Source organism: Pangasianodon hypophthalmus, chromosome 26 (assembly GCF_027358585.1).
Source record: "Pangasianodon hypophthalmus isolate fPanHyp1 chromosome 26, fPanHyp1.pri, whole genome shotgun sequence".
Lineage (NCBI taxonomy): Eukaryota > Metazoa > Chordata > Actinopteri > Siluriformes > Pangasiidae > Pangasianodon > Pangasianodon hypophthalmus.
In genome coordinates this window covers 762,621-777,542 of record NC_069735.1, presented here as the reverse complement: position 1 = coordinate 777,542, position 14,922 = coordinate 762,621, and the positions used below count along the sequence as shown (strand labels likewise).

Sequence of the window (14,922 nt, the reverse complement as noted above, 5' to 3'; positions counted from 1 at the left end):
TTACCAGTACTTGCAGTGCATTGTGGGAGAGAACATACTATGATATGAGAAAAAAATGCAAAAAATTCAAAAATAAAATAAAAAAAACATAAAAAACAAAAATAAAAATAAAAAGGATAATGTTTTTGTGAGCTCTGCATCAATAACACTGTTTAATATTTTCCTTCGAATTAGTTTTAAAAATGATAGAAATAGGTTTAATAATCTTATGTGTGACTCATTGTAATCTTATAGTTAGAAATATTAGTTAATTTGACTATATTTGGGATATTTTCACTTGTAAGATGTCTCACAGATGTCGTTGTCATTTTTTAAAAATGGGTCAGAATCATACGCCAACAATAATGAAGTCTGTCTAAGGAGGATTGAACTATAACACACTTATTTTGCTTCAGTGGACGTAGCATGCATTTTTTTGGTGGAGAGAACGAACCCAATCTGCTTACACCAGCGAAAAGTTCCAGATAAATACGGGACTCGCTCCAGACAAACACAGCTGAGGCAGAAACACTGCAGAAATTAATTGTTAGACAAAATTATCCCTAGTGAGCAAGTCAGAGGCGACTGAGGCGACTGTGGCAAGAAAAAACTCCCTTAGATGATATGAGGAAGAAACCTTGAGAGGAACCAGACTCAAAAGGGAACCCATCCTCATCTGGGTGACACTGGAGAGTGTGATATGAACAATGTCCTTTCTGTATTTATGTATAGTCATGTAGAATTTTATGTGTATATTAATTTGGAGATTGTTGTCTTCCTCAAAGTCCACATAGGGTTGGCAGCGTTGCTTTGAACACCCAAATCCTCACGAGGCAGAAACCGGCTGGAGCAGGTCCATCTCTGGATGCCTCAGGATCCTCGTAGGGTTGGCCTCGTCTACTGGAGCTGGCACAATCTCTATGTGCCTCAGGATGGGTAGAAGAAGGGAAACAAGTGGAAAGGAATTAGCGTAGCTGCTGTTCAAATATTAGCAAGCACTAAATAATAATGTGCAATTAATCAGATGTACTGAAGCACAAGGTTATGGTGTGTGTTAAGTGTTAAGTGTTAAGTGTATGTCTGGCTAAAGATATATGTCTTTAATCTACGTTTGAACTGGGAGACTGTGTCTGAGCCCCGAACACTGTAAGGAAGGCTATTCCAAAGTTTAGGAGCTAAATACGAAAACGCTCTTCCCCCTTTTGTAGACTTTGATATTCTGGGAACTACCAGAAGTCCGGAGTTTTGAGATCTTGAGGCGCGTGGTGGATTGTGACGTGTTAGAAGACTGGCTAGATACGTGGGAGCTAAGCCATTTAGGGCCTTGTACGTAAGTATTGCTAGTTTATAATCAATTCTAAATTTAACAGGTAGCCAGTGCAGGGATGATAATATTGGGGTTATGTGATCATCTTTTCTTGACCTAGTAAGAACTCTGGCGGCTGCATTCTGGACTAACTGTAGCTTGTTTACTGAAGATGCAGGACATCCACCTAGCAATGCGTTACAATAGTCCAGTCTGGAGGTCATGAATGCATGAACTAGCTTTTCTGCATCAGATACAGATAAAATGTTCCTGAGCTTGGCCGTGTTTCTACGGTGGAAGAAGGCTGTTTTAGTAATATTTGAAATATGATTTTCAAAAGACAAGCTGCTGTCTAATATTACGCCCAGGTCTTTCACTGTCGAGCTAGTAGTAATAGAACATCCTTCTAAATGCAAGTTGAATTGAGAGAGCTTTTGTGTACTGGTTTTTGGACCAATAAGTAATATTTCTGTTTACACTTTTAACTTTAATGAGTTTAACTTTACTGTTTACACTTTAACTTTTATCAGTTTAACTTTACTGTTTATTTTTACACTTTAACTTTTATCAGTTTAACTTTACTGTTTATTTTTACACTTTAACTTTTATCAGTTTAACTTTACTGTTTATTGTTAGACTTTAATCTTTATCAGTTTAACTTTACTCTTTAACTTTACAGTTCTTAAAAACAAGATCTCCGTAAATAATTTCTCGTTGTTCCTCACAAGGCGTATATTCTAAACAGAGTTATAAATCTGTTGCACATGCACATGAATGGTAATTCATTATGTTGTAAAATAAAAAGGCCTCACCATCAAAACAGAGCAAACCAACGGAAAAAACACTGCAGCTAAAAGAAAAACCATTATGTTCCAGGATGCTTTTTGAGGATGTGTGATTTTTTTTTTTTCATTTTTGTTTCATGTAAGGAGAATGTTCTATTTCTGGTACTTCTGCATTCTGTGGTAATGACGGTGCTCTGTGGAAAGCTTCATTTTCAAAATGATACCACATCTGCAAAATGAAACCAAAGATAAAGAACAAAATGACACGGCGCAGTGGCTCTCATTCGCATCAGGTGTGAAGACGCGAGCGCAGGTATCAGATCAACACCAGCGCGATGATGAATCTGCTTCAGCTGTGTGAACACAAGCTCCGCCCACTAACCTCTTAATTACACATAATACGCATACGACACTCCCCTGCTTTACCCTCATGTACAGCTGAATTACAGTAAAAACACCATAACTCATGCAGGTGTTGCGATAGAGAGTCAATAAAAGAAAACCAAAGTCCAAAATTTAGGGAAAAAAATCAATCTAGCATGCAAAGATAAATTTCTGTTTATTATTTAATCATTACTGTAATCTTCACGTATGAGCAGATGTGTTATAAAGCGTTTCGTTTTTGTCTAAAATACTTCACTTGGCAGTTGAGAGGTTTGCCCGTGATGGTCACGTCCCATAAATCCGTTCAGATGATACTGAATTTATGATCTCATTGTTATCTGTTATCTTGTTGTTTAAACAGAACATGTTGGGAGACAATAAAATGATTTCTAAGCAAGTGAAACTACAAATGACACACTGGCCATAATCCTCACATTCACAATTAAATAAATAAATAAGTAAATAAATAAATAAATAAATAAGTACTCGCTCACAAAAAATAGTCCCCACATTCCCACAATATATATAATCAATAATCTTCACATTCACAATAAATAATACTCATGTTCACAATAAGTAAGTAAATAAATAAATAAATAAAAGACATTTTTACGAAGCTTTAAGACTAAGTATGTCATATGTGTATAATATGCACATAAACATGTCATATGTCTGTAATACCAAATTCTATACTTTGTATATGAATCATATTTCATATTTCAGACATTTTCTTCTTTTCTTGTAAGTTAAAAAGCCAGAAAAATAAAAAATTGGCCACATTTAACAGAACGGTTCACTGTTACTCATCCCTGCATTCCAGTCCTATTTTTAACACATCCTTCAATGACATGGAGGTTCGTATCAGCAAGTCGACAGAGGGAGCAGTGTGTGTGTGTGTGTGTGTGTGTGTGTGTTCAGAGACAGAAGTGTTCAGTGCTCAGTGTTCAGGGTTCAAGAAGTGACTTGGCAGCAAGAAGAATGTTCCTGAATGATTTCCTTCATGATTTTATCTAGCTAGCTAAAGAGAAGTGAAGTTACTTCAGGTGTCGTGTGTGTGTGTGTGTGTGTGTGTGTGTGTGTGTGTAGAGTTGATGTAGACTAAGCAAATAGCATCATCCAGCATTGTACTGTTTTGAAAAAAAAAAACATAGTGACTTCTGTGATCTAATGCCTCAAACACTTCATTAATAAAATACGTGAATGACCTGTGAAGACTTTTACTCAAACATGAAGGGCTGAGAAACACTGCAGTACATCCCTGTTTGTGAAATTTAAGACTTCTACAGACTTTCACTTTGAGCTTTCGGCTTCAAGGCTGGACTTCTGAACATGAAGCATGCAGCGCTGCCCTCTGCTGGTCTATCGCACTCACTGCATCAGTATACAGTACCCGAGTTTCCATCAGAGCTCCATTCTGATTGGTCAGAATACATCTTCTGTAAGTGCATGTCTCAGACAGAAGTTCCTGCTGCAAGGTTTCTATTAATGCGCTCATTCTAATACACTAACGTTTGTATAGTAATCGTTGCTCTGATGACGTTTTCTGTAAGGAGACGTTTATTTAATGTCTATGGAAGGAGTCTCCAGTGTCAGAGTTAAAGCTGTAACTTTAAGATTTAAGGGTTTTTGTTTGTTTGTTTTATTAACTTTAAAAAAATAGCTTGGCCAGTGAGGGAACGACTCTGTTCTTGAATTTGGGACTTGCCAAACATGAAGTCGGGCATTTTGAGTTTTAAAAACAAAACCTTTTTTTTTTTTTTTCACTTCTTCTCCTACAAATGTTTGCATTATGAAATTTGGCTCACAGTGAAGGTTGTGAGATCGACTCTGAACAAATTCTGTTTCCTGTAAATTAAATTTTAACTGTAGGACATTTCATCAGAAATTTGAACCATTGCAAAAAAAAAAAACGTATTAAAAAACATGCATGGTTCATCTGTATCATGAAGTCACCAAACAGGAAGTGAGGTCATATCTCAGCAACGGCTTGACGTATTGGCATTAAAATTAGTACGTCTCCATGGGAACAAGCGCTGATGGTCTCAGTGCCTTCTGGTCTTCCGCTGTGGAGCCAAAAAGTGCTTGGTCCCCTTAAACGCTGCTATATGAAAGTAAATATCGCAATCGGTGGCAAATTGCTGTGGTATAAGTGGAATAAAACACTCGGGACGTTCTGTTATTGGAAAAAAATCAGCTTTGTAGTGGTAACAGTCACTCTGCTTTCTCACACTGTACTGTTGTTGATTATTTTCATATAACTGCACACCCCCAAGTGTTCCGTTAGTTCCGTTAGTTCCATGCGCATGTCACGGTGGTACATTTTTATTTTATTTTCAGTTTGGCTTTGAGTGGATTAATCATTTCTTCAGTTTCATAATTCTGGACGAGGAGAGGATTTTGAAACTAGATGCCTTATTGGTTGTCCAGAATGTGTTCAGTGTGTGAAGAAAGCTTCCTGCTCATCTGAGTCCTGACCTGAGGGATGATTTTGTTCACCTATGACCTAATTTGTGAATTCCCCGATGAACTGGACCGAGAATATTACGTGGCTCCGTTTGTGTCTTGATGTCTGGTGTTTTAATTTAGTTTCTTTTTGAGTGAGACTTACTGAAACTCGTAAGGACTCCCTTCGATTTTCCTGACATCCTCACCACTTCCTCTTTGGGTGTTGGATAGCGTTACTGTGGCACGGTTCAGCTGTTTCGATTCGGCCAGCAGCTACACGTCATTATACCACAGTGCGGTTTCTAAGCAGAAGGAGAGGATTAATTTTCTGTAACAGCAGCTCTTACAGTAATTCAAATTCTAATGCATTATTAATGGCAGAATCTCCATTAATTATAAAGGTATTAAAAAGAAAAACATGAGTAAGTGATAAATATCATGGTGAAGGAGATGTTTATTTATGTATTTATGGAAGGAGTCTCCAGTGTCAGTGCTTTAGTACAGGTTTAGACAGAGGTAAAGCTGTAACGTTACTTTTTCGGACATCTTGAGGACAGAGGAGTTTACGCTTCTTTGCACAAAGGCTGTTGATGGAAAGACTGTTACAGCTGCTATAACATAAGTGAGAACAGGAACTAACTTGTTTCACAGATGTTCCACAAATGTAACTATAAATGGACAAAAAAATAAAACGGCACCGTCTTTAATAGATTAAAAATTGTAATTGTTGGTTTAATTGAATTGCAGTGGTATAAGTGGAATAACACACTTCAGGCTGTCCTGTTGTAGCATGTTCCATATGCTAATGTTTTAAAACAATCATCACCTTCAGCTTATTTACAAAAAATGTACATCAATTTATTCAATTAATTAAAATAAATTTTAATTATTTAATTAATTTTAAATAATTTCTTCGTTGCTAATCACCTGTGCACTGACTAGCTCTAGTTAACAGGCTACTTTTGTCATGGCTAGTTATAACAAGCTAGCAACATTAACACCTAACATGTTTTACTCTCGACATAAAAAAGCGCCCAAATTGAGTAAATCCGATTAATTAGCATTAATCTCTTACCAGCGTTTTGGGTTAGTGTTTCTCCTCCTCTTTGTGTTTTTCTGCCGCAGATAGATACGAGCGCTTCGTGATCTCGATCGCGATCTTCTGACATCAGTTACCTAACTTAGCTACGTAAATTGCAGTTCCTATTCTTTTCCACACCACAAGTAATCCTAATCGTGAATACTAATCAGTGTGAGTTGATTTATGGTCCTAACTTGACATGCCTGCTGAATTTGTTTACTGGGAACCTGAGCATTTTTTAAAATGTGATGTTTCACACAGATGTATTGCTTAAATAAATAACTCCAGTTCTGTCACATCATTGCCTTGTAATTCCTCCACCAACCACCAGAGGTTATCACAGCCTAAGTTCTGACTGATTACACACACACACACACACACACACACACACACACACACACACAGTTCATCCTTCTTGTCTTATATTCGTGCAGCAAGAATTTTATTCAGGAATGAGAGCGATGTTAGCTAAAATGTTTCCACTTATTATTATGGATTAGCGCTAAAAGACAGAGAGCTATTCGGCTAAATTAACGCTAAATTAACGCATGGTGTAACTCTAGCAGATCCTAATGGCTCAGCGTCCTAAATAGAGAGAAATTAATGGTAATATATAATGATATGTTAATGTTTCCTGATGATTACAACTTTGTTGTTTGTTTTACGATGTTGATTACAACATCGTAAGTAACGCTGAACAAAGTTAGCTAGCTAAACGTGTCCATTACAGGCGACTCCTCAGTATGAACGTGGCCTAGATCTCTAGCTTTAGCTAGCTAGTTTCTTGATGTTGATTTTGGGTGAGCTACGTACTGTAGGCTTGTTAAAGCAGTATAGTTTAGATGTGTTAGCTAACTAGCAAGCTAAACCTTTTAAATTAGTTAACGAGCTAACTTCACTGATATATCAGAGTTAGCTACTTTTGTTGTCTGTTTTGAGAGTAAAAACTTTGAGAGTACACAGAAAAAATCATTTTTCATATACTCCTAATGATTTATGAGGACGTTCAGGAATTTTTCTTTCTAATGGAAAAAAAAAACCACTTGATTATTAACATGAATTCGGCCATTTTAACCCTTAACATCTGTTAAAAGTTTTACACAGATTGCATTCACAGATTTCAGGAGCAACGTCGGTAATTCTCATCACCAGAAACAAACGACTCCATCTTGGAAAGGTCAGTGTTTATTCCGGTTTTACTGCTTTTCTTGTTGTTAAGTTAAGTAATGAATCTGGCTGTGCTGGGCGCTTACAGAGTTCAGACTGAGGTGTGGGCGGAGTGAAGGAGCATTGGGGGCGTGTCTATGAAATGACTGACAAGAAACATATCCTTCATGTAGCCTGAAGTAAGATTTTATGCCAAATAATTTCTAAATTATGAATCGTGACGTAAGGCATGGTCGTTCGTGGTACAGGTGACATCAGTGACGTTGAAGCGGAAAGAGAGGAAGAAAGGAAAGATGGCCGTATGACAGCAGGATTTATTACGAATCCTACATCGTATGCAGTCGTGAAGCTGTCGGAAGGTCTTGGTACGCACGCAGGAGTGAAATAAGGAGTGAGTTTTATGTTATTTGATATTCTCTGTGTAAATGTGACCTTGTACGCTGGCGTATATGAGTAAATGTACAGTATTCTGCTTTTATCTTTATTTTGCTGTAATGTATACGGCAGGAAGATAAAAGTGAAAGGACTGTAATTTGTTCTGGAAGTAAAAAAACGTAATTGAATTGTTTGCGCCAGATGAAATTACTGACCACAAGGTTTTACTTCCTGCTTTTCCTCTTCTCAAATCCAGATTTTACACCATTTATGAAACGGACTGAAGTCAACAGCGTCCTTTCTTTCTGTTTGTTGAAAAGCTAAAACAAAATGTTCACAATTTTTCTTTTTAAATACAAGTTATAAATCAACGTTTCATCCATACTTTATGATTAATGCCGAGCAATAATTTTAAGTTAATGTTTCCATTTTTTAAAAACTACTTTTTACAAAAAAAACATTATTTTGGATATATTAATCTCACATTCTAGCAAGTATACATTTAAATAAAATCGTTTTTTTATATAAATATTTTATTGTGAAACATGCTTTTAGTTTTCTCAGTTTAATTTCATAAAATATACTTATTAAATATGCTATTATTAATGTATTTATTAAGAAAACTTTAACTAAATAACTTTCATGTCCATTTTTATATGAGAAAAGGGAATTTTATAACACTTTATTTTACTTACTTTTTTAAAAAATTGCGAATACAGTACGAACGATATTAAAACATTATTTAATTACAAGAAATGAAAGTTTATTGTATGTATCATTGTAAAATGTGTTAAAATACAGATAGATAGGTATATTATTATTTTTATACAGCGATGTTTTTAGTATATTTCAAATAAGCCTGGATTAAAACACATACTGTGTATATTTAAAGCGTAAACATAAAATAGCTCCATTTTAGCACCATTAAGTTAACACTTAACACAATTAAAGTCAAGCTTTAATACACAGAGTTCAATTAAAGTACGCTAAGTGTCTGTTTTAGCGCACGTTAAATGTAGCAACCTGGTTTACTTTACTTTAGCCAACTTTTTTTCACTAGCTTTCAGTAACGCTAAATACGGAATAATTTAGCGACATGTTTGACTCAAAAAATCTACACACTACATCCCTGATCCGATTTATCTTCAGTTTTAAACGCTTCAAAGGAAACAGTGTGATAACGATCTGCTAATTATATGATGAAACGTACAAGTAAACCATTAGCTAGCTGCGAGAGCTAGACTAGCGCTAGCTGGGATTTGTTGATGTTATATTTTACAGTACAGTATTTATGTATTGCTCTGTATTAAACTTCACGTTGATGCATGTTAAATATATCTAAGTGCTGCTACAGTCTATTGCAAACTCTGACGATAATGTGTTGGGCGCATTTTTGCTAGGTAATAGTGTATGAATTAGCATGAGCTAGCTAGGTAACAAACCTAGCAAGCTACTGAAACCCCAGCGGAATTTGGCTAAGTTAGCGGGCTAGGTGGTGCCGATAATGGAGGTGGTGTTCATTTGTAAAATGGTGAATTATTTAGAAAAATTCAGAATTCAAATTAAAAATTCTAATTTTATTTGTCACGTGCATAACCATACACAGTTCGACTAGCAGTGAAATGCTTTAAACAACCGTTCCGACATAAAATAAGAAAATGTAGAAAAATATTTAATATAAAGAAAAATATTTAATATAAAGAAAAATATATACATAAAAAAAATTTAAAATATAAAGAAAAATATTAAATATAAAGAAAAATAAATATATAAAAAATGTAAAAATATAAAAAAAAAATGTAAAAATATAAAAAAATTTAAGTATAAAGAAAAATATATACAGAAAAATATATACAGAAAAAGTTTAAAGGAAAATATTAAATATAAAGAAAGAAAATATGCATAAAAATATATAAACAGATTTTTAAAAAGTGTATAATTTTATATATATAAATATATATATATATATATATATAGAGAGAGAGAGAGAGAGATAGATAGATAGATAGATAGATAGATAGAGATATACGGATGGTGGCAGCAGCAGTCTGATTGTACAGATATAAAGCACAGACATGTGCAGTTTTGTGCGATGAATAATATTATATAATATGATATAATAATCATATGACTAGTACTTAGTGTGTTTCCTAATCGTTACACCTCCGTGTGTTGTGTGGTTTTTGTTGTTTTTTTTGCGTACATTAAGCACATGCTCGGTGATCACTCAGTGTTAAGAGCAGTGATCGTAATCTTAGTTTAAGTGATGGATGTGTGTGACTCCTGATCAGCCAAGTGCAAAGCTTCCTCTTTTCAAATCCTCAAACTGCAGAGCAGTGAAGTGAAACAACTCAACATATCACAAGGTCCATATTTTTAAAACAAAAAAAAAATTTCATGATGTAAAAAAATGAGAAGAGCTTATTTTAAACAAAATGACTTCCATGCACTGGATAAGAACTAGCATTATTATTTAATGTTTGTGTGTGTTTTGTTTTTTTTGTTTTTTTTTTTTGTTTTGTTTTTTTGCAGCTTCAATTCTTCCTGTGATGCAAATTTTATTTCATCCTGATGTTCTGAGCTTCTCGACAGGAACAACACGCATCCGACATGACAGCAATCAGGTAACACACTTAACTGCAATGATAAATGCAACTTTTCTGTTTTTGTTGTTTTTGTAGTTAGAAAAATGTCAGCAGAATATAAAAAATTAACTAAGCTAGATTAGAATTAGTTAAATTTTTAACTGTATTCACAACTAATTACTAAACATAACATTTCTTGCAGTTAAATATTCTCCATTAAATAAAGCATATTGGAATAATGATTAAATGCGATATATCACCTGATGACAATATAGACGCTGATAAACATTTTCCTATTTTACAATATATGTAAATTTCTTGCATCTTAGCAAGTGAAAATATACTGTATAAGATCAAACATATCTAGTATTTCCTATAATAAGATGACAACAAACCAAAAATATGAAAACTTACTTATGACTTTTTCTAATTTCAAGCTTAGGAATGCAGAATAAGAAGATTTAAAGCCTGAAATAGGCCAAAGCATCTACCACCAGGCTGCAGGATATTATATTTAATTTAAATAATCTCAAAGTAAGAAATATTAAATAGACTTCTCCATATTCAAGATATTTTCACTTTTTTTCCGGGTACATTGTTTATATTGTTTACATTGTATAGTAAATACGTTCTTCTCATAAAAGTGTACTAACCTGGAAACTTCGAGTTAAATAAATGCACTTAAATCTAAACTAATCATCAACGTCTATTTAAAATTTTGTCATTTGATTAATATGTTATAATAAAGTTTCGAATTTAGGTTTAATCATTTTAGGATTTTAGGATTAGGTTTAATCTGGTCTTAAGGAATTCAATACTACTTGTTATTCAATTTACAGGAAAATAAATTATATAGAATTATAATAGAGATGTCACAATAACACCTTTTCATTTCCGATACTAATACTGAAACTTTGAGTAGCAGCTGATATCGATATCCATCTGATCATTTTTACTTTAAAAACGACTAATTAACTGAAGCACTTCATTTAAAAAAAAAAAAAGAAAAAATACACAAAACATGACATATATAAAGAAATATAATAAAGTATACATAGTATACCTTATGTAATGTAGTACACATTTTCTGTAGACCATAAATCACAGAGAATTTATAGAACATGAAGAGTAAAGGCATTTCTGAATCATTTGCGTAAATTAATTGCATTTAATAAGACAGTAGGAACTTTAGGAATCTTTAGTAGAACTCTTTTAATTGTGATTGTACAGAATTCAACTATTGTAATTTTTGTTAAAAAATTGGAAAAACACTTTAAGCCAAGGCCTGTGTGCTGGATCCGGTCCAATTAGAGGTTCTAATCTGGCCCAGAATAAGCTCAATAAACAATAAGGCTACTAATAAAATGTGCTAAAGATGTAATTCTTTATTAGCAAGCTAAAAGTTTTCGTTCCGTTTCAGCTCCAGGTTGCGTCACGACAAAATGTAGAAAGGTTCAAAGGGGGGTGAATATTTATGCAAAACACTGTATGAACAACTTTACGTTTAAACCATTTAGATAAACGCTGGTTACTGAAGTGAGTTTTCCATTTATAAAACAGTATGTTTTTTATATTCTGTTTTCTGACTAGCATGGGAGAGTTTATTGGAATGATTTCATTGTTGACTTCTTCAGGACTGAGAAACACCAGGAAGTGATGTACGAGTCTGAACTTGAACCTGTAAGAGCGCATCAAGTGCTGGATCAAGTGCTATTCTATACGCTGATGAATAATGAGTGTGGAAGCCATTTTGCACTTCTGCACTTCTCTTTCAAATGTACAAAAATCACCTGTGTGTAGTGAGAAACGTCCGAGATGGGGTTTTTCAACAACATCTAGATCACTGCCTTGGGATAGAAAATAAGGACTGAACTGTATTTTTCTTTACTGTCAAATAAGATGGCGAATGTTGAAATAAATCTAATAGGAGTCGTGTGTATTACTGTATGAATAGTCGTAGCTGTAATTATCACATTAATCACTGGTTTCATTTAACAAAATGGCTTCCACACTCATTACTCATCAGCACATAGAATAGCACTTGATCCAGCACTTGATGCTCTATAACAGGTTCAAGTTCAGACTCGTACATCACTTCCTGACCTTGTTGGTGGGTCTCGGCACAAGGTGGTATCCCAGTGGTTTATAACAGTACGAACTGAATCTGTTTTTTTGGCAGGATGAAGGTGTCACTGTCCATATTTCTCAGTTTTAGCCTGACTTGGATTCACACTCAGACCTCCAAGAGACCAAACTGTTATGAATGTGACGAAGATCACTTCTGCAACTGTTCTGCAAAGACTCTCCACCGTGTACCCATAGTTCCCGCCAACGTTCTTTCTCTTGACGTGTCCTTCAACGAGATTGAGTCCATTACTCAGAAGGATCTGACCGTGTATACGGAGTTGAGAACTTTAAAGCTGCAGAATAACAAACTCAGCATGATCCACAACACAGCATTTAATTCCCAGAGCAAACTGGAAGAGCTTGATCTGTCGTTCAATAAACTGGAAAACATTTCTTCACTGTGGTTTTCTAAGCTTCGATCTCTGAAACATCTGAACATCTTGGGAAACCAATATACAACCTTGGGATCTGTTGCCCTGTTTCAATTTGCCAATAATCCTGCACTGAGAACGTTAAAATTTGGTAACCCTTTGATCAAGGATGTAAAACGGAATATGTTGGGTAAGATTAGACAGCTGGATGAGTTGACGTTTGTCTGTCGTAACCTAACGTCTTATGAGAATGGAAGTTTCCAGACAGCTCATCCCATCAGGGCGGTTTCAGTCAGCCTTCAGGAGTTGTTTCAGGATGATCCAGAGCTCGTATCAAAGATCCTTCGAGATGTTTCTCACCCTGAGACGTCACTGACCATTAGAGATGTTTCACTGGAGACAAGAGAACCCATACAAGCCTTTAAAGAGGTCAGAAAAGGTTGTACCAGAAGGCTTACCATTCAAAACGTAAGCACAACTGACGAGGGAGTCACCCACTTTCTAGAAGTTTTGGATGGCTCTCCGATGTCTTACATTGGTCTCGAGGATATTCACCTCAGAGGTCGTGGTTGGTGGCAAAGAGCTCAGTGGTCACACTACGAAAACCTGCACACGACTTTTATCCGCAACTTAGAAATCCAGGGCTTCTTCACTTTTAGCAGCATGATACAGTTAGCATTTCTGTTGAAGCATCTCAACAACATATCCGTTATCAACGGCACTGTTTTCGTTATTCCCTGCAACACCACCTATTTTCTGCGAAAGGTGGAGTACTTGGACCTGAGCCAAAATCTCCTATCAGATATCACCATGCAAGAATCTTTATGCAACGGTCACTGCATCATGCGCAATCTTAACACACTCAATGTAAGTCACAACTCACTGAAATCTCTCCATCTCATGTCACGCCTGGTCACGTGTCTCCACAGGCTCACATCGCTGGACGTAAGTCACAACAACTTTTTGAAGATGCCACAGATTTGCAATTGGCCTGCAAGTCTCAGGTTTATGAATCTCTCTGCTACCAAACTTCATCGCATAACTCCGTGCCTGCCTCTGAGCCTGACTGTTCTGGATTTGAGCCAAAATTACCTGACAGAGTTCCACCACCATCTTCCCAACCTTATGGAGCTCTGGCTTACAGGAAACAGGTTTATTTCCCTCCCGGAAGGTGGACGTTTTCCCAGCCTGCGGATTTTGCTCATTCAAAGCAACACGTTGAACGTGTTCAACAAAAGCGACCTGATGGCATTCCAGTCTCTCCAGTTCTTGGAAGCTGGTCAGAACAATTTTGTCTGCAGCTGTGATTTTGTAGAATTCTTTAAAGGTCATATTGACCAGTTGATTACTCTAAGGGACGGACATCGCAGCTACGTGTGTGACTCTCCTTTCACATTAAGGGGTCGTACTGTCGATAACGCTCAACTATCGGTCTTCGAGTGCCACATGATCCTGTCAGTGTCCATCCTCTGCTCTGTGATTGTCCTCGTCCTAATCACCATCGGGGTCACCTGCTACAAACTTCACGTCTTATGGTATCTACAGATGACTATGGCATGGTTAAAAGCCAAAGGTAAGCCAGCCGTACACAGAGAAGATGCTGTTCTTCGCTACGATGCTTTCGTATCATACAGCCAGCACGATGCAGAGTGGGTCGAAGAAATCCTAGTGCCGGAGTTAGAAAGCGCTGAACCTCCGGTTGCTCTGTGTCTGCACATGCGAGACTTCCTTCCAGGCCGCTGGATCGTCGACAACATCATCGAGTCCATCGAAAGTAGCTATCGGACTCTCTTCGTCCTGTCGGAGAACTTCGTGACGAGTGAGTGGTGCCGCTACGAGCTGAACTTTTCGCATTTTCGGATCATGGACGAGCACAACGATTCGGCCGTCCTGATCCTGCTGGAGCCTATCGCCAAAGAGACGATTCCTAAGCGTTTCTGCAAATTGCGCAAAATAATGAACTCCAGGACGTACCTCGAGTGGCCTCAGGACGAAGAAAGGCGAGAGGAGTTCTGGCACAATCTCCGAGCTGTGCTTAAGAGGGAGGACGACTGATACACCTCGGATCACGCCTTTGTCAGATTGGAGACTCATTCTGTATTTCATTTTGTCTATTATTAAGGTTCTGAATTATGTCCGTGCAGAAGCTTTTTGAATTCTTCCTAATAAAATGCTACCCTGTAGCATTTAGTGTATTTATAAAAGCTTACTGACTAATTTAATCTAACATAATCAACACCGTTAGAGTTTATTATTCCTGTGCTGTTGTAAAGATTAGACTTATCTCAAACCTAGACTCAAGCTCTGTCTTAAATCT

General features: G+C 36.2%; 1 protein-coding gene across 1 annotated transcript in view; it reads left to right on the top strand.

Annotated features, from left to right (window-relative positions):
• The first annotated feature begins 10,046 nt into the window (after positions 1 to 10,046).
• The window catches only part of tlr2 (toll-like receptor 2), a 5,068-nt gene continuing 192 nt past the window's right edge, over positions 10,047 to 14,922 (top strand). Inside the window, exons 1-2 of the mRNA XM_034300162.2 lie at positions 10,047 to 10,146; positions 12,287 to 14,922. The exon at positions 12,287 to 14,922 is cut by the window's right edge and continues 192 nt beyond it. Of these exons, the coding sequence (XP_034156053.2) occupies positions 10,133 to 10,146; positions 12,287 to 14,660 (2,388 nt within the window). The 5' untranslated portion in view covers positions 10,047 to 10,132 and the 3' untranslated portion in view covers positions 14,661 to 14,922. The remainder of the gene's footprint in view (positions 10,147 to 12,286) is intronic.